Here is a 19,349-nt window from a genome sequence, read left to right as displayed (position 1 = left end):
CCTCTCTCATCCATATGTGTTTACGTTTTTCTATGGTTTCCCCTTCCCCATTATGTAATTCTAATAAATCCTAGAAGTTAAGTAAGGTAGGTAGCAATATGTGTCTGGACGTACAGGTAGAAATGGTAGATGTCTGGGATCAGAAAAGCAGTTTTACTTCCATCAGACGTCTTAATGGCAGAAGTCTTAGAATTCTGCAGAAGCTGCAGAATACCAACATCTAGCTACACTCAGTTTGAGAGTTTTATTTGAGTTTACATTACTGCGAGTGAAGTGCCATATGGTGAGACATTGTCACTTGAGTAGGAAAGACTTTTACATCACTATAAAAATTTCAAAAAGTATGGCATTTCTCACACCTGTATTGGTGTTATATTAGTTAAGTAGAGCTTATATACTTTCCCTTTTAGTTGAGTTAAGCTTGCTTAAGTGCAGATCTGTCTTGTTAACTGAGAGGCATATGAAGTGCTGGCATTTCCAAATGTCGCAGCAGTGTAGGAGGGGTGTTAGTTAGGATTTGCTCCTCTGTTTTTCTTCCCCAAAAGGTGCACAGAAATGAGCAGAAAATGATTGTGGATTTTTCTTCCCAGTCTGAAGCCTTAAAACCATCCCCCAAACTAGCAAACCCAAACGTGAAAAATGCTGAGTTTTGATGTGAAGGAGTGTTGGAGGTGTGTAGTTTCTCTAACACAATAGAAAGGAGAAAGAAAGGAGCAGAATAGTGCTCCTCCAATAGTCCTAATCATAATCATGTTTCCTCAGTGACATTCTGTTTTGAGCTACAAGCTGACTCTTCTGATTTGCTGTCCCATGAAATACAGCAACAACTTCTAACATGCTAAGAAGCACAAGATTGTGCCGCTTAGATGTTACAGGCTCCCTTTTTATTCAGGAGCATTTTGCAGTGTTCGGTTGTTTAAAAATATTCCTTGTTTCTCCATTTGGAAGCTATCAAGCAGCAGTTTTGATAGATACTGCCAAATCTCTGTCCTTACTAGCAAGTGGAGAGCACTGAGGACTACATAGAGTGAGTAAAGATGACTTCTCTCTGGATAGCCCTTTGTTATGCCTGCCTCTAAGCTGTCTGCACTACACCTTGCTGTAGACATAGCTTGACATCAGAGTTCCTGAGTTGGCTCCAATTACATCTTGATCTTTTTAAGGAAAGTGAAATTCACGATAGCCTACCTACGTAGACACAGCTGAAAAATTCTTCTGTCTTACCCTTTTCTCAGAGACTCCTTTCCCTACTGAGGGCATAGGCAGTAGGGGGCAGGAAAGCGGGAGTTGTCCTGGGGAAGGTCTTTCGTGGATGTAGAATCTGTACATCAGCTTTCTCTCCTGTGCTCTCTGAGACTTCAGGAGAAGCTGTGGAGCAGGTTTTTATTTAAAAAATGTGTTTGAGATGAATGAAGAGAAATTGGTGCCAGACTTCTCATTGTTTGTGTCTCATACTTTTGACTTCAGACTCCTGCTCTGAACTTGCTTTGGGAGAAGTGCTGCAGTGAGAATGCTGCCTTGCGAACAGCCTGCTCTGAGGGGTTGGTGGCACTTGTTGAAGAGAAACATGCTGAGCTCAGCTATGTTCTTCAAGGAGCTCTCAACCTAATTCCCTCAGCAAGGTAGTGTTTGGTTGTCTAATCTTGTGTCCTTTGTCAGCTGGTTCTCAGTCATTGTTTTTTCCTTGTAAATACAGGGGAAGAGGAGAGGTTCTGCAGATGACAGTGTCTTCAAATAAGTTGTGGCATTAAGGACTGGCATTGCCCTGCTACTTTGCTGAAGGCTGTTGCTTTCATCTTGGCAGTGTGACAGCATGGGTCTGACTTAAGTCATAGAGTATCCTATGCATGTAAGCTGAAATTGTTAGCAGTTTGTACTAATGCTCTGAACTTTGAACTGTGGAACCTCAGAAATCAATGCACTGCCTAGTTTTGTTGCCTTTATCATGGGGAAGGGGGAAGAAAATGGCAGCGACTTCCATTATGGGGGAGGAAAATAACTTCCTCATCAGTCTGTCCAAATAACTAGTTGCTCAGATAGTCACCATAAGACTGTGTGTGGGGATTAGGAATGCTGGGTTTTGTGTCCTTGTCTACTGAGGAAGAAATCACATTACCTACCTCTGCAGCTACGTCCTCTTTATCTGCAAATATAATGCCTACATCTCACAATGGTGTTTTGAGCTAGACTGCCTGTGCAACATACTGAGAGAATGCAGTTGTGGGGGAAAACGACATAGTGCACAATATTTATAAATGGGAAGTTGAATGATTGGGAGGATGTTTCCATTCAAATCTACCAACCTTATAAAGTTCCTTGGGTTATCTTTTTCTCTCTTCTGATTTTGGCAGCTAACTGGATTTCTGCACGAAGCCTTCTTATTCTCTTGCTAGAGAATGCTAGAGTTGTTTTTAGCCGAGCCATCTAATTGGTGCTACACCTGTGATGTATTATGCTGGTAGGCTTAGCACAGAGGTTGCAAGAACCATGCTATTCAAGACATGTTTTTCAACCCTTCTTCACATATCAGTTTAAGGCTGAGGTTTCTCATGATCAGTCTGAGCCAAAGGTGAGTTTAGGTTTGAGTAAACTAGTGAAATGCTTAAGAAATCAGGTATTTTAAGGTTTTTATGCTTGTGACTTGCTTGTTTGCAGCTAGGATCTTCCTGTGATGATGCTGATTCTAATGCTAAGTTTACAATAGGTGTTTATGGATCCCTAGGAAAGGTTTTGTAAATATATTTTTATAATGTGAATAATTTCTGCGAACTACTGTCCTCCAAATCACAACATTTTACTAGTTCAGTTTGGGGTTACCTGAAGAATCTGCATTGAAGTAGAAGCACCTGTGCTTAGACTATGAGAGCCTGAGTCCTGTGCAATAAGGTGGATGGAAAGTTTCATTAGCTGTGGCTTGCACTCTAAGGAATGTGAAACTCCTGTTCAGCTAAGGTTTGTTACCATATCAGCAGTTTATAAGAAACTGAAATATTAATACAATTTTGTACTTCAGAAAATAAAAAGTGTAAAATGGGATATTTAGGATTGAGTTAACCTCAAAACCAAAATCCAACTTATGTATTGAAAGGGCTTGGATCTGCCCCCTTTCTACAACATTCTTAGATTTTTTCCATGTGTGAAACCAATACACATGACTGATTGCTATAGTAAGTGCTGGCAAATTACCCGGGAACCTTTTATGTATTTTTGGCTTCTTTCCCCTCACAGCCCAAGCTGCCATGATTCAAACCACATCAACTATGGATTGCAAAGCAGGGTTTATGTAGCCTAACCACAGAAGTCCATGGGTTTAAAATGTCTGTAGTGTCAGGAGCTGATGAAAGTGACAATTTCAGATTGGTTCACTTCAGTGCCGACACTTTTTTTTTCCTTGACTTTTAGAATTGTAGCCTGCTGTTCTTCATCCTGTTCCCTGCCAAATTTTAATTCAGGTTTGCCTTGTGGCTTTGCACTGCTGTGTGCATAGTGTCTCTAAAATAAAGTAAATACGAAATTAGCAGCCAGTCCCACTCACCAGAAAGGCACTTGCAAGTGCTGAGCACCTTTCAGTGCTGAATGGAGTTAGGTGAATGTTTATTGGCAAAGACTGCTCATGTTGTGTTCTTGCTTCTCTTCCTTCTGTTACAATGAATTTAGCAGGGGCTTAGTGCACCTGGTGGGTTTTATTTTGTCAGGTGTGTCAAATTCTGCATGCTAAGAAAGACATCTTGCTTTGTCAGAGGTGAACATCCAGTGCTTATCTGAGTTGACTTATGTGGTTCACGCTATCTGCTCGTTATACAAATGGGAATCTATTCTTACCTCTCTAGTGCATCATTGTACCATGACTGTCTCTTAGACCCAGTGTCCACTTTCCTCTGATGACTCAAGAGTTTAAACTTCATGGAAAGTCATATTTATGTGTGTGTTTGTGTATGCCTATATAGAAAATACTTATACATGTGTAAATGAACATCATCCTCATTTAACACATGAGCAAGCTGAGATACAGTAATACTAATGGTACAGCATAGAGCGCAGTATGCTCCACAAACATCTTCCCAAATCATGAATGGATATACATACATTTAGACTTTTAAGCTATACCTAATCACAAAGAAATATCATGACTTGATATTTACAAGCACTTTAATGAAGATTCAAAAATTGCAAAGGATCATATGATTGTAGAATCACAACCTAAAAAGCCCTCATATCATTCTTAAAAGAAAATGGGAACACACAGGCAAATAGCACTTTTACCTGCCAGACCTTTACTATACTTAGCACCACCTGCAGACTCTTTTCCATAAGCTGGTATGACACACCAGGGAACATCTAGATTCCCACAGTGGATCTGCCCACCAATAAATGCTTAGTTTCATATTCTAGATACAGGCAAAGCAGTACTTTCTTCTGTGCCTTTCATACTTTTGCCAGCAGTGCTGGAAAACACCGACCCAAATCAAAACTGACAGAATATGCTTCTGTTTTCTTTCTTTCTGACAAAAATGGGCCAGTTATAAGATGTACCTGTACTCTTTAAAATGACTGGCTGTTGTGACACCTGGCTCTTGAAACACGTCCAGCCTGTGTGTGTGAAATCCTGCCTTTTAACAGTGTTCATGTAAAGTCTCCCTGTTCTTTGACAGAAATTGCTTAAATTTGTTCAGACTTTTTGGTATTGTGGTGGGTTGACCCTGGCTGAATGCCAGGTGCCTATCAAAGCTGTTCTATCACTCCTTCCTCCTCAGCTGGACAGGGGACAGAAAATATAACAAAGGGCTTGTGGGTTGAGATGAGGACAGGAGAGATCACTCGCCAATTACCATCACAGGCAAAACAGACTCAACTTGGGGAAGATTAACTCAATTTATTACAAATGAACCACAGTAGGGTAATGAGAAATAAAACCAAATCTCAGAACACCTTCCCTCCAACCCCTCCCTTCTCCCCGGGCACAACTTCACTCCCGGATTGTCTACCACCTGCCCACTGCCCCCAGCAGCACAGGGGGATGGGGAATGGGGTTTATGGTAATTTCATCACACGTTATTTTCTGCCGCTTCATCCTCCTTAGGGGCAGGATTCATCACACTCTTTCCCTGCTCCAGTGTGGTGTCCCACCCACGGGAGACAGTCCTCCATGAACTTCTCCAACGTGGGTCCTTCTCATGGGCTGCAGTTCTTCATGAACTGCTCCAGCATGGGTCCCTTCCATGGGGTGCAGTCCTTCAGGAGCACACTGCTCCAGTGTGGGTCCCCCATGGGGTCACAAGTTCTGCCAGAAAAGCTGCTCCAGCGTGGGCTTCTCTCTCCATGGGTCCACAGGTCCTGCCAGGAGCCTGCTCCAGCGCAGGGTTCCCATGGGGTCACAGCCTCCTTCGGGAACCCACCTGCTCTGGCGTGGGGTCTTCCCTGGGCTGCAGGTGGATATCTGCTCCACCGTGGACCTCCATGGGCTGCAGGGGGACAGCCTGCCTCACCATGGTCTTCCCCGCGGGCTGCAGGGGAATCTCTGCTCTGGTGCCTGGAGCACCTTCTCCCCCTCCTCCTTCACTGACCTTGGTGTCTGCAAGGCTGTTTCTCTCACATATTCTCACTCCTCTCTCTGGCTGCTGTTTCTGTCTGTGCCAGCAACTTTTTTCCCTTAAATATGTTATTCCAGATGTGCTACCACTATCGCTGATTGGCTCAATCTTGGCTGGCGGTGGGTCTGTCTTGGAGCTGGCTGGCACTGGCTCTCTCAGATACAAGGGAAGCTTCCAGCAGCTTCCTACAGAAGCCACCCCTGTAACCCCCCACCACTACCAAAACCTTGCCACACAAAGCCAATACAGGTATATAGCTTAAAAATCTAAATGTATGTATATCCATTCATAATTTAGGAAGATGTTTGTGGAGCATACTGCACTCTTTGCCAAACTGTTAGTATTACTGTATTTCAGTTTGCTAATGTGTTAAATAAGGATGATTTGTTTGTCCTATGAGAGCATTACATAAATTCTGCATAATTTCTTGTTTCCAGCTCTCCATCTGAGGAGTTCCTGCAGTTTTCCATTCACTGGTGGAAGAGTAGAATTACAGATAATGCAGATTTCTCAGTTTTTCTCCTACTAGGAGCGAAAGAAGGGGGAACAGTAAAGAAGAAAAAAAAAACCCAGTTCTCTTTTTCTTCTCTTATCTTGCCCTGTGTAGTAGAAGTAACTTTTTGTCAGGTGACGATCTCTTACAATTGTATATTGTGTTAGCTCTTCCTGTTCATTATGTGAATAAAGTGAGGAATAGTTGTGGTTTACTGATGGGAGTAGTAATCTAATAGATTTTTAGGGCATGACAATGCAATTGTATAGCATGTTGTAGATTAAAACTCAAAGAATCAACCATGACTTTTTCCTCTGCTTCTACATTTTCACCTTGTGAAAATGTGTTTCATTATAGAGTCCAGGCTATATTCCCGAGAGGGGATTAGGTTGGATCTGGCATGGTCCAGTTGGAAAGGAGTGGAAAGCACTTAATTATGAAGAGGAGAGCACAATTTGGAAAATGGTCCTTGTAAGCTCAGCTAAGCAGTAATAAGCTCTATACTTGAGCTTTTTACTGCATGGTCACAGAACTTTTTTCCCCCTTGTGGTGGACTTCATTAATATGTTTAGTTTCTCTCTAGGAGAATATGGGAAATCCTATCAAAATTCCAGAAATACTGCTGTTTCTTGAATTTTCTTGAATGGTAAATGAAACAACATAGAAGGAAGGAGTTAAAATAGCTGTATGTACCTATTTTATGTAGTCCTTTGGTCCTGAGATCAAAAGGCAGGACAAACTACATGCCTCAAGTGTCTTTTGTGACAGTGTGATTTCTCTTGCTTTCTCGTGCTAGGCAGTGACATGGTTGAAATCTATGTACCATACTGAATGTTTACCTATATACTTGCTTTCAGAGGAGCTAATTTTCTGGTTTTAACATCTTAAAATCACCAGTTTCAAGAAGGCTGGGAACAGCAAATGTACTTGTAAGATATGGTAGAAGCAAATCATCAAAAGTTTTAAGTGATGCGTTAATTATTATTTCTGGTGTTTTGATCATTACGTAAAAAGGAGAACAAAGACATGTGGATGCACAACTTGCCCAAAATTGTGTAGGCAGGTGTGAGGAGGTCCTTAAAGAGAACGCAAGGCTTCTTGAGTGTCAGTTTTGTTCCTGGATTCTTCATCTCATGGAAGAATGAACTAACGTTAACTACATACATGACAGTAGTGTATTTCTTTTTTGTTAACAGGAATGTGCATGGTTTAGTAAGAACTATTTGGAAATTACTACAAATTCAAGCTGTTCAACTGGGAAAAGATGGAGATGAGGCTGCTTGGAATCTGTATGGAATCAGGTTAGTTTCACATTGGTTTTATTTAGATACTGTAATAACTTTTTGTCTGATTTCCAGAAAAAACATAGATTAAGTGCTGATACTGGCTTTCAGTCTGTTTTGTTTTGGTTTTTTTTGTTTGTTTGTTTTTTTTGTACTGTGCAGGTAATCAAGCACTGGCACAGGTTGCTCACAGATTGTGTTATCTCCATCCTTGGAGATACAAAACCTGACTGCATGTGATCCTGGGCAGCCTTCACTAACTGACTCTGAGCATGTGGGTTGGATTAAATGATCTGAGGAGGTCCCTTACAACCTAAATGACTCTGATTCTATGGCTTTTTTTTTTGGTGGGGGGGTTTGAAAGTTTTAAGGAGTTTTATAGTACAGGGATAACATTGCTACCATAAGCTCAAAAGGGACAATGGCAACATGAAAGCTATGTGCAAGGAAGAGCAAATAAATATTGGCACTTGTTCAAATACAGCAGCTGGATGATTGCTAATAGTCATTTTAATGAGTCTTTTGTTTTAAGACTGTGGACCACTTCCCTCTCACTTGTTTTTCCTGCTTTATTCCTGTTATCAGAGTAAGGTTCCTGAATGCTTTTACTGTTGCCATATAAAAATAAATGATTTAAAGATGCATCAGAGATAGTAATATAAACCTGCTTGTCAGGCAATAGCAGCCTTCCTAAGGGGACATCTTAGTGATTTCATCCAGCTTTTGAGAAACCATGAGCCAGTGCTGACACTAACAGCCACTATTGCATCTTTTCTGGACATGGTCCCAGCTTGGTAGATGTCATGAACATTTTTCAGGTTGCTTTTTATGCAGTTAAGAGGTTTCATTGTAGTAGGCTGTAGCTTTAACACTTTAAGGATATAAAAGGCACTTCTTGGAAGACAGGAATTATGTCTTAAGCAAAATGAAATAGTGAAGAAAAGTGAAACAGACTTTTGGAGTGCTGGATGTGCTTGCATTCCTGAAATCCTGTGTGCTTTTGTTTTCCTAGCTTTATCAGTTCTTTCTGCAAAGTCCACACTCTTAGAGAACAATTTTAAATAAAAAGGCAAGTAAGGAAGGGTAGTTTAGGAAACTTTCTCTTTAGTAGTAAACTGATTAAAGTCTCCTGGTAGAAGAGGCTAAGTTAAAGCAACTTAATCCAGGATCCCTGTGAAAAAAGAGGGTAGTAGTACATGCCTGGAATAAAGAAATAACTTTTCCCCAGTAGGGTGAAGAAAAGATTATTACTCCAGCCCCTCCTTCTGCAAGAAAAAATTGCTGGTAGCATACAAAGAAGGTGAAATTTGATCATTTTAGAATGGTTTAAAGTAAACTAACAGAGAATTGAAAATAAGCAGCAGACTTGTACTTAGTATATTTTTTTTTTTCCCTTTTGCTTCCAGCTAACTTTAACAAAGAGAGATGTCAGATTATTTGACTTAGTTTTGAATATCCAGAAGGTTAAGGCCCTGGGGTTTTGAGATCTGACTTTTGGTTTCCAATGTACAGAAAGGCCTGTCTTTATTCAGTGGCTTGTTACGTAACAATTTTTGTAGTTGTGTACTGTCAAGTGCCATTAAAACTTCATTTCTGAAAGAAATAAAAGAATGTATACAATAACTCATGAACAGTAACCTCCTGTTACAGTGTTCATATACTATGCTGTCAACTATGCAAAAGTATTCCATACAAAAATCATTAATGAAGAATCAAAAAACACCAGTATGTTCTCAAGTAGTTTGCTGTTGTCATTTCTCTTGGGAAATTTTAAAACTAATATTACAGGGTAATAAATCAATTTGGTTTAGACCACTGTTAATTCTGGACAATAGAATTACATTTGTAATACTGATTCTTGTGATGATGTAGTACCATGAACAGTTCCTGAAAAGAAATAGGAGAAAATAATGTCTTGCAATTTGGGCGTTTTTGTCTGGTTATTTTGTATTGGGTTTGTCTGGGATGGTGTTAGTTTTCCCCACAGCCACCATCATTGTGCTGTGCTTCGTATTTGCAGCTAGAACAGTGTTGATTTTGGCTACTGCTGAGCAGTGCTGTCTCTCTAGCCCACTCCCACCCTTTCAAAGGCCTGTAAGGTGGAGGTGGCCAAGACTTTGGGAGGGGGCATAGACAGGACAGCTGACACAAACTGACCAAATGGCTATTTCATACCATTATGATGTTGTGCTCAGCAATAAAAGTTAAGACAAAGGAGCTGGGGCTGGCATTCATGATTAAGGTATTTGTCTTCCAAAGCAACTGTTACATGTAGTGAAGCCCTACTTCCCAGCAAGTGGCTGGATATCGCCTGCTGAGGGGACGTGGAGAATAAATCTTTTTGTTTTCCTTTGCTTTTGCATATGGCCTTTTCTTTTCTTTATTAAATTGCCTTTATCTTGATGCACAAGTTTTTAATCTCATTTTAGAATAGAATCATTGTTTGGAGAAGACCTCTAAGATCATTAAGTCCATTAAGCATCACCCTGCCCTTTAAACCATGTCCTGAAGTGCCATGTCTACGTGTTTTTTGAACACCTCCAGGGACGGTGACCCCACCACTTCCCTGGGCAGCCTCTTCCAATGCCTGACAATCCTTTCAGTGAAGAAATTTTTTCTAATAACCAAACTAAACCTACCTTGGTGGAACTTGAGGCTGTTTCCTCTTGTACTATCACTAGTTACTTGATAGAAGAGACCAGTAGCCACCTCACTACAACCTCCTTTCAGGTAATTGTAGAGAGCAATAGGGTCTCCCCTCAGTTTCCTTTTCTTCAGGCTACACAACCTCAGTCTTTTTGGCTGCTCCTCACAGGATTTGTTCTCTAGACCCTTTGCCAGCTTTGTTGCCCTTCTCTGGACATGCTCCAGCACCTCAATGTCTTTCCTATAGCGAGGGGCCCAAAACTGAACACAGCACTCAAGGTGTGGCTGCACCAGTGCTGAGTACAGGGGGATAGTCACCTCCCTGCTCCTGTTGGCCACACTGTTTCTGATACAGGCCAAGATTTCGTTGGCCGCCTTGGCCACCTGGGCATACTGCTGGCTCCCATTCAGCCAGCTGTAAACCAGTACCCCCAGGTCTTTTTCTGCCGGGCAGCTTTCCCCAAGCCTGTAGCGCTGCATGGGGTTGTTGTGACTGAAGTGCAGGACCTGGCACTTGGCCTTGTTGAACCTCATACAGTTGGCCTTGGCCCATTGATCCAGCCTGTCCAGATCCCTCTGTAGAGCCTTCCTGCTGTTGAGCAGATCAACACTCCCGCCCATCTTGGTGTCTTCTGCAAACTTACTGAGGGTGCACTCGATCCCCCCTCATCCAGATCATTGATAAAGATACTAAACAGAATTGGCCCCAAAACTGAGCCCTGGGGAACACCGCTTGTGACCGGCCGCCAACCAGATTTAGCTCTGTTTGCCACAACTCTCATGGGCTCTCCCCATCCTGGTGAGCAGGTGGAGTGGGAGAGCAGCTTGGTGGGCACCTGACAGCCATCCAAGGTCAACCTACCACATAGGTTTTCTGATTTCATCTGGGGAAGCCTCTGTAGTTTTAATGCTGGGATTCTTCACTTTCTATAAGCAAATTAATCTTGGAAAATAGAGAAGGGATTACCTCTGTTACTGTAGAAAGTGGGAAATGTTCCTTTTACCCTAGTAAGTTGGTAGAAAACTGCCTCACATATCACTGAATTTTGGGATTCCTGTAAGTACTACTGATGGGTTTTTTTCTGTTTGCTTGTTTGTTGGGGTTTTTTTCCTAACTAGTACTCCAGTGGTGGTTAAATACCAAAACAAATATGCTGGGTTTTTTTTAAGGATGTGTGAAAAAATTTATGTGATTTTTAAATTCACATATGGGATGATCTGCACTTTTTGTTGTGAAGTTAGGACTAGCTGTAGCAGAGACAGAAGTAGTCTGCAAGTTGGTGCCACTGTGGACTGGAACTGAGCATTCCCAGTGAATTTATTTGTTGTCTGTTTCCTGTGCATATTACTATTGCTGTCCAGTAACCTAAGCTCAAGCTGAATTGAGTGGGAGGGCAGGGAAGAGGGGTTTTCGAGGAGCCCTTGTCAGCATTCTTAGTGCAGGTGGGTTACGACATGCATGTACAGAGCTTTGGCTATAAATTTTTGTTGCAAGCTATTAATTTTTTTTTTAAATAAACCAGTATTTTACATTATTCTTGATGATTCACCATGCATGGTTTTTATTGTCTGAAAATTGTGGAGAGCTGCCAACTTTCTGAAATCAGAATTCAGAGCAGGTAGAAAAATGCTTTAAAAATGCATATTTGATGGAGTACAGTGCTATTCCATCTTTCTGAAAGAGCCGGGGTCACAGCTGCATATGCAGGAAAGTATGTTCACTGCAGACATTGTTTCCTCGTACAGAAAAGGCAATCTGTCACTGAATTTATGGTCTAAATCAAATTGGAGCTCTCTTGTGTTCAGAGATGTAACAAAAAGGTTGAGATGAACTAAAAGTTAAAAATAATTTTTGTTTTATTGTTACCTCTCACCTAAGGTTTATCTTTGTTTCTCTAGATGCTTACATATTTACAGGTGGATAGCTGCTGTGTCTGACGGTTGTCGTGGTTTAACTCCGGCTGGCAACTATGCACCACGCAGCTGCTCACGCACTCCCCCCCTGCCCACCCACCCTGTGGGATGGGGGTGGAAATCGGGAAAAAGAAGCAAAACCCACGGGTTGAGATATGAACGGTTTAATAGAACAGAAAAGAAGAAACTAATAATAATGGTAACACAATAAAATGACAATAGCAATAATTAAAGGATTGGAATGTACAAATGATGTGCAGTGCAATTGCTCACCACCTGCCAGCCAACACTGAGCTAGTCCCCTGAGTGGCCATACCCCGCCCCCACTTCCCCCAGTTCCTATACTAGATGTGACATCACATGGTATGGAATACCCCTTTGGCCATTTTGGGTCAGCTGCCCTGGCTATGCCGTGTGCCAACTTCTTGTGCCCCTCCAGCTTTCTTGCTGGCTGGGCTTGAGAAGCTGAAAAATCCTTGACATTAGACTAAATACTACTTAGCAACAACTGAAAACATCAGTGTAATCAACATGCTTTACATATACTGAACTCAAAACATAGCACTATACGAGCTACTAGGAAGGCAGTTAACTCTATCCCAGCTGAAACTAGGACATGGTGGATTCTGCTTTATCCTGAAGCCACCAGTAATAATTCAGGGTAGTAGCACTGTGATGTCATTTCAAGATGTGTGTTTTACAGTGCTGTGCTAGCAATTCTTACATTAGTGTTGATCTACACACATCATTTTTTCCTACTGCTAATAGCATTATTGAATAGAACTTTTTTAGGGCTGCACATTTTGGTGTTTCATTATTAATCCCTCTTCACTGTGGAGCTTAACCGATTTCTTTCATCACCCAGTTCAGTGCAGTTAGTTAGGTTAGTTTCAGAACAAACGAAATCTGTCATAAAAAGTCATGCTTTTTTTGTGGATAGTAAGCCATTTTAATTTTAGACTTGATGTGTCACATGTGCTGACTTTATGAAAGTTCCACTGATATCAGTATCATAGCAGCACTTGGATGACTGGAGACATACTCTTCTCATTAGGTAAGGTAATTAATTCTGAATATGACAAAGGTATTGAAATAAGCAGCTACTATAACTCTGTATATCTCTACAGGCCTATGCACTTTCAAGGTCCTGGCATGGTATCTGAACAGTATTTCTACTGTTTCTACTGATAAATTATCCTGTCTTGCTGGATTTAACTGCTAAACAGGCAACAAGTTTTTTGACTTTTGCATGCTGTCATTTTGAACAGTTGCAATGAGGTAATAACCTTAGCCTTTCTAGTCTTTGTACACAGAGTGTAAAAGACTCTAACTTTAGTAAAATGCTTACAGAATCAAGGAAGGCAGACATGTGAAGACCACATATGTAAGTTAACAGATTTTAGAGAAATGGATGTAAGAAATGCCAACCTTCTAGCCCCAAATGTGAAGGCCAGACTTGTAATATATGCATACTTTGTGCTCCTAGTTAGTATGTTTTCTGAATATGGCTTCAAGTAGCCATCACATCAGCCAGCTTTCTGAAAGTCTCTGTGTCTTCAAATTATTTATTTGCCTGAACAGAAACACACCTCTTTGGAAGAAAAATTGTTTGAGGAGCAGAGGGAGAAGCCAGTGTAAAAAAAAACAACCAACCAAACAAACAAAACTCCAACTGTCTTCTGAGCTTGATAAATTGTTCTGGTGACTGATTCTTCCTGAGTGAATACATTCTCTCTTTTTTAGTTGGAATTTGCCAGTTTCAGTTACCAACCTCTGATTCTTGTATGCTAGCTTGACATTTTTTGCTGTATGAAATTTCTGTTCTCAGTGAAGGTACTTAGGCTGCAATGACACTATCACTTAATCTCATCCTTGTTAGCTTGTGCTTACACAGAAAGATGTGTTTTTCTAGGCCTTCATGAGACAGCCATGAGAATAAACTTCTCCAGATTTTTAATAACTAACTTGAAAGATGGGAAGAATAGGAGCATAGCATCTGTAGCCTGAGGGAAATGATTATGTTTTTTCCTTGGCACTTACCAGATGGTATCTGGAGTACTGTGTCTATTTTTGGGGCCCTTAGTACAAGAAAGAAGTGCTAAACTGGAGCCACTTTGGTGGAGGGTACCTAGGATGTTTACAGGGCTGGAGCACATGCTGTTCGCTGGGGGAATTAGGCATGTTTCGGCTGGAGAAGAAACCACTTGGAGGGGACCTAACAGCAGCCTTCCTAAGGACTGAAGAACATATATAATAGACTATTTCAGTTGTAAGAGACCTATATCATCTAGTCTGACTGCCTTACCGCTCCAGAGCTGACCAGGTTAAAGCATATTATTAAGGGCATTGTCCAAATGTCCAACACTGACAGCCATGGGGCATCACCACCTCTCTAGGAAGCCTGTTCCAGTGTTTGACCACCCTCTCGGTAAAGAAATGCTTCCTAATGTCCAGTCTAAACCTCCCCTGGTGCAGCTTTGAAGCAGTCCCACACGTCCTATCACTGGATGCCAGGGAGAAGAGATCAGCACCTCCCACTCCATGTCCCCTCCTCAGGAAGCTGCAGAGAGCAATGAGGTCGCCCCTCAGCCTCCTTTTCTCCAAACTAGACAAGCTCAAAGTCCTCAGCCACTCCACACAGGACATGCCTTCTGTCCATGCCTTCCACCAGCTTTGTTGCCCTCCTCTGGACGCATTCAAGGACCGTCACATCCTTCTTAAATTGTGGAGCACAGAACTGCAGACGCTAAATGCAGCGGGATAATCGCCTCTTTTGACCATCTGCTTATACTGTGTTTGAGGCAACTAAGGATGCAGTTTGCTCTCCTGGCTGCCAGGGCATAGTGCTGCCTCATATTGAGCCTGCTGTCAACCAGCACCCCCAGATCCCTTTCTGCAGGGCTGCTCTCCAGCCACTCCTCTCCCAATTTATACTTGTGCCCGGTCTTACTTCATCCTAGATGCAGAATCCAGCATTTTGATTTGTTAAATTTCATCCCATTAACCACAGTCCAATGGTCCCGTCTATACAGATCCCTCTGCAGGACCACTTGTCCCTCAAGAGAGTCAGCAGCACCTCCCAGTTTGGTGTCATCAGCAATCTTGCTAATGGGGCTTTCAACTCCTGCATCCAGATCATCGATAAATACATTGAACCCTATTCTGGCCCTAGAAATGAACCCTGAGGAAGACTGCTGGTGACCGGTCACCAGCCAGATGTAGCCCAATTCCCTACAACTCTTTGAGCTCTGCCTTTCAGCCAGTTTTTCACCCAGCACACCGTGAACCCGCTCATCCCACAGTTGGACAACTTGTCCAGAAGGATGCTGTGAGGGACAGTATCAAAAGCCGTACTAAAATCCAGAAAAAACTACATCCACCGCCTTCCCTTCACCCCCTAGGCGGGTGACTTTACCACAGCAGGATATCAAATTAGTTTAAACAGGACTTTCCCTTCATGAACCCACGTTGACTGTGCCTGATGATTGCATTATGCTTTAAATGCCTCGCAATAGTACCCGGTATAACCTTGTCCATCGTTTTTCCAGTAACTGAGGTTACACTAAGAAGTCTGTAGTTTCCTGGGTCTTCCCCCTTTCCCTTTTTGTAGACTGGAATACTGTTGGCTAGCTTCCACTCAGCAGGGACGTCCCCAGACTCCCAAGACCTTTGGTAGATGAAAAAGGAAGGTTACCAAGAATGCAGAGCCTGGTTCTTGGTGGAAGAACAATTGGTGGTGAGCATAATTTTAAAACCAGGAGGTTTTGACTGTATATGAGGAAAAATGTTTCACAATGAGCACTGGAGCACATTGCACAGAGAGCTGAGGTAAATTTTCTCTACGCTGGATACAACAGTGAAGTAAGATGGCACCTGTAATTCCAGGAATTATCCCAGTCATAGCCTGCAAAAGACTTTAGCACTGAGACTGAAATCTACTGCAACCCATATCCCCCACCCCCTGCTTTCTTTTTTCCCCCTATACATATTAGGCAATGGTACTTAACTCTGCTTTCCAGAGTGGGTTTTGACAATTCTAAATAGAATCTCCTCTAGTGTTCTGTTTGTTAGAACATGGATCAGTAAGTGTGGAAAACTATATGCTTTTATGCTGCTGAGTGGTTTGGAAGCACAATTTGTTACGTTTTTGTTTTTCCCTTCAGTTTTTGTTCGTGTGTTTTTTCTAAATGCTAAGACAGCATTAGCTTAAAATCTGTTCAGTTAATCCAGACAGAAAGCTAAATATCTGCTCCTGAAAAGCTTATGCAGCTACTTTATTTTTAATTCTTCTTCCTCTGTATGTTTATGGTCTCATTATCTTAGCACAACATCACCTCCAAATTTAACTTGGGTTTTTTTAACAGAGTAAGCTGAAAGCTACTAATTACACTTTTATAAGGATTTAGATACAATATGTTAAATTTCCTCTCTTTTAAGCTACATTAAAGAGGTGCCAGGCATAAGATGTCAGGTTCTGCTGCTAACTTTCCTTCTGTGTTTAGGCACAGTAGCTTTGTAATTTCTCACTGTTCTTTTAGCCTGTATGGGGGGTGATTTTCCTTGATGTTATTGCTCAGACACTATTTGTGGTTTTTCAGCTTTATTATTGATTTTGTAATTATTTCCACTTTTTAGGTTACCTTACTAAGAATGTATTATGACAAGAAATTAGTGTTATTTGCTGTGTTGATGGCAAGTAAATTTTCAAGATAGACAGTTCACATGCGTGAAAGTCAGCTAGCCTGTAAACACATGCAAGGAGCTGTAATGTTATGTTGGGGGGGTGAGGGCGTGTGTGTGCTGTCGTCTCTTTTTTTCCCCAATTCTTAATTACTGTTTTATTTAAAAGGCATAGTTAGTGTCTGAAACTGAGGCATTCTCTCTTGTGATGTACCGCTTCAGCTGGTCGGTCTCAGATCATCTGGTGCTGTATAGGTAAAACTGGTGTGTAGCACAGATTTTTTGGACATGTGAGCAGGAAAGATGGTTAACCAAACTGAAGGTGGTGGTCTGCAGCATCTGCAGTTCCTAGATATATGCTGCCCCTCTCTGCGGCTGCCAGTCTTGTGTGGTGTGCGTGCATTTGTTGCCTTTCCGTGTATTTATATAGCCCTGCTCTCTCACATGTGTCTAGCAGTTCTGTGGGAATCAGCAAGACTCTTCTCTTCCAACTTTTCTTTCTTGTTATTAGGAAAGTCGTTTCTGCTCTGAGAGCAGGGAAGTATCTGTTTGTCTGCTGTTAAGCTGTTGGTATCCCAGAGATGAATTGACACTACTCTGCTTGTAGTTGGCTGAAGCAGGAGAGGAAGCTGGGGGAAATAAGGACACTTAGCAGGCAGGTGGGAGTAATGGTGTCAGTCACAGCAAGGAGAGTGGGTAAACTCCATAAGCAGGTGATGGTGGTAGTGATGAACCTGCCTTCACATCACCAGTTCTTTCCAATTTTCCACCTCTCCAGGAAATTTAATGTTCAGACTCTCATGTTCTGTTTTCCTTTCTTATGCTAACTTACTCTAGTCAAAAACTTTGGTTTTGCTTCTGACAGAACAAATCATATACTTCAGGCTCCCCACCTGCCCAGCTTTTCCTCCACCTGCTACTGTACAAGGGTAGTCATTGTTTGATGCAAGCGTCGCATCTTCTGGATCGTGTAGATGGCCTTCAGTCACTGGGTTTGGAGGTTCAGAAGATGTTGGTGATAGATTCATCCGAGAAGAGCAGCTGACTACTAGGCCTCAGTAACCTTTTTAAATGCAACCATTATCAGAGGGCTGGCAGTAAAGTGGAGGTCTCTAGGCTGGTGGTGTGGCCAGCCTTTCTCCTTTCCTGCTTCTTTCACTGTCTAAAAAAGGAAAAACAAGTAAGTTGGGAGCAGATTTAAAGTAGCAAGTGGGATGATGGTCACCTTGATTGGTCTCAGGTGCTGAAGTGTGACGGGTTTCAAATTTTTCTGTGGGTATTACTTGGAACCCACTACTAAAGCTTAGTGCTGCTACCAGTGGCTCAAATCAGGCCACACATTTGAGCAGTGATCCTTAGACATTAAAAAAAAAAAAAAAAAAAAAAAATCAGACCAAGTCTTTTCAAATAGATATTTTGTTTCAATCTTATTTCCTGAAATTCCTATAAAATGTTCTCCTTTGACAGTTTAGTAGACTTGGCAAAGCTGGTAAAGGGAGTTGGTAATACAAGGTAGTTAAATTGTCTATTTCTACAGCTGCTTTTAATTTGAAGATAGTTGTTTTGCACACTCACTTTCTGCGTTATAGATCCAAGTGTGATTTCTTTGTGTTTCAGGAACGCTCCTCATCCATTAATCAGTGTCCTTGAAAACAGACCTGATTGCTGGCCAGTTCTACTGCAGCAGATAACAGTATTTTTCCATCAGTGTCCAGAGAGGTAAATGAATTAATAATTAAAAAATAACACATGTAGGTAACTGAATCTTACCAGTGTAACTGTTTTCCTGAAGGCAGATGCAATGAGCAGTAAGAATTCTGTCTTTTGAAAAAGAGAATTACAAAATTTAATGATGCCATTTAAAGGTTAAAAAAAGAATATTAATAAAATACTAGAATAATCCATCTAAAATTGATATTTGTAGTTTTTTTCTTTACTCTTTCATGTTGATATAATTTTTATGGATGTGAAAAATTGCTGCAAAGTTGATAGCACCTTTGGAGGTTGTTTTTTTTTTTAAATAAGCAATTTTGATTATTTGTTTTGTCAAGATTTTGACTGCTTAGTCAAAAAAGATGACTAGTATGCAGGTATAACTCATACAAAATGGTGGGATGATGAAGGGAAAGCACAGACAGTTACATCTCACAGTACAGAATGAGGTCTTTAAAAATGATATGCTTCTTGATTTAAAAAAAAATAGAAAAAAAAATCAGTGGCACAGCCTGATAAAATATCTTTAACAATGAACAAATACCCAAGCTACCAAGGATTTCAACATTTCTTCATGCTTATCTCCAAAGAATTTTTCCAATAAACCTTCAGTGTAAGATACCAAATGCTGTAGCAGCCTTAAAGCCAAATGTTTTCAGTGATGCTTTTCAGATAAAAAGTATCTCTTTTTTCCTGTTTTCTGGAAGATTCGTAGAAATCCAGCAGAGTAATTGTACAGTGAAACTGATTTCTGTATTCTGGTGCTCTGACTAAAAAGTAAGTTTATTAATCTCTTAAATTTCCTGTGGGCCTAGACTACATGATCAACAGTAAGACTTTCAAGCAGAAGTGTGTTTTGTTCAGTTTAATTGATTAGAGTATTTTTAAAATACTGTTTACGAACTTGTTCTTCCACTTAGCTGCTAATTCTGGGACTCGTGAAGAGTCCTGTCCAGATGTCTGAATGATGGAATGAACTGTGGATTTTCTGCTGGTAGCTTGTTTTGAATTAAAACAGGAGTTGTTCTT

General features: G+C 41.2%; 1 protein-coding gene across 1 annotated transcript in view; it reads left to right on the top strand.

The window, feature by feature from the left end:
• Positions 1-19,349, top strand: part of FOCAD (focadhesin) — a 127,047-nt gene that overhangs the window by 9,204 nt on the left and 98,494 nt on the right. Inside the window, exons 7-9 of the mRNA XM_049796559.1 lie at positions 1,468-1,622; positions 7,281-7,385; positions 18,225-18,326. Coding sequence (XP_049652516.1) covers positions 1,468-1,622; positions 7,281-7,385; positions 18,225-18,326 — 362 coding nt within the window. The remainder of the gene's footprint in view (positions 1-1,467; positions 1,623-7,280; positions 7,386-18,224; positions 18,327-19,349) is intronic.

The sequence above is a fragment of the Accipiter gentilis genome, chromosome Z, assembly GCF_929443795.1.
Source record: "Accipiter gentilis chromosome Z, bAccGen1.1, whole genome shotgun sequence".
Lineage (NCBI taxonomy): Eukaryota > Metazoa > Chordata > Aves > Accipitriformes > Accipitridae > Astur > Astur gentilis.
This window is presented reverse-complemented; position numbering and strand designations above follow the sequence as displayed.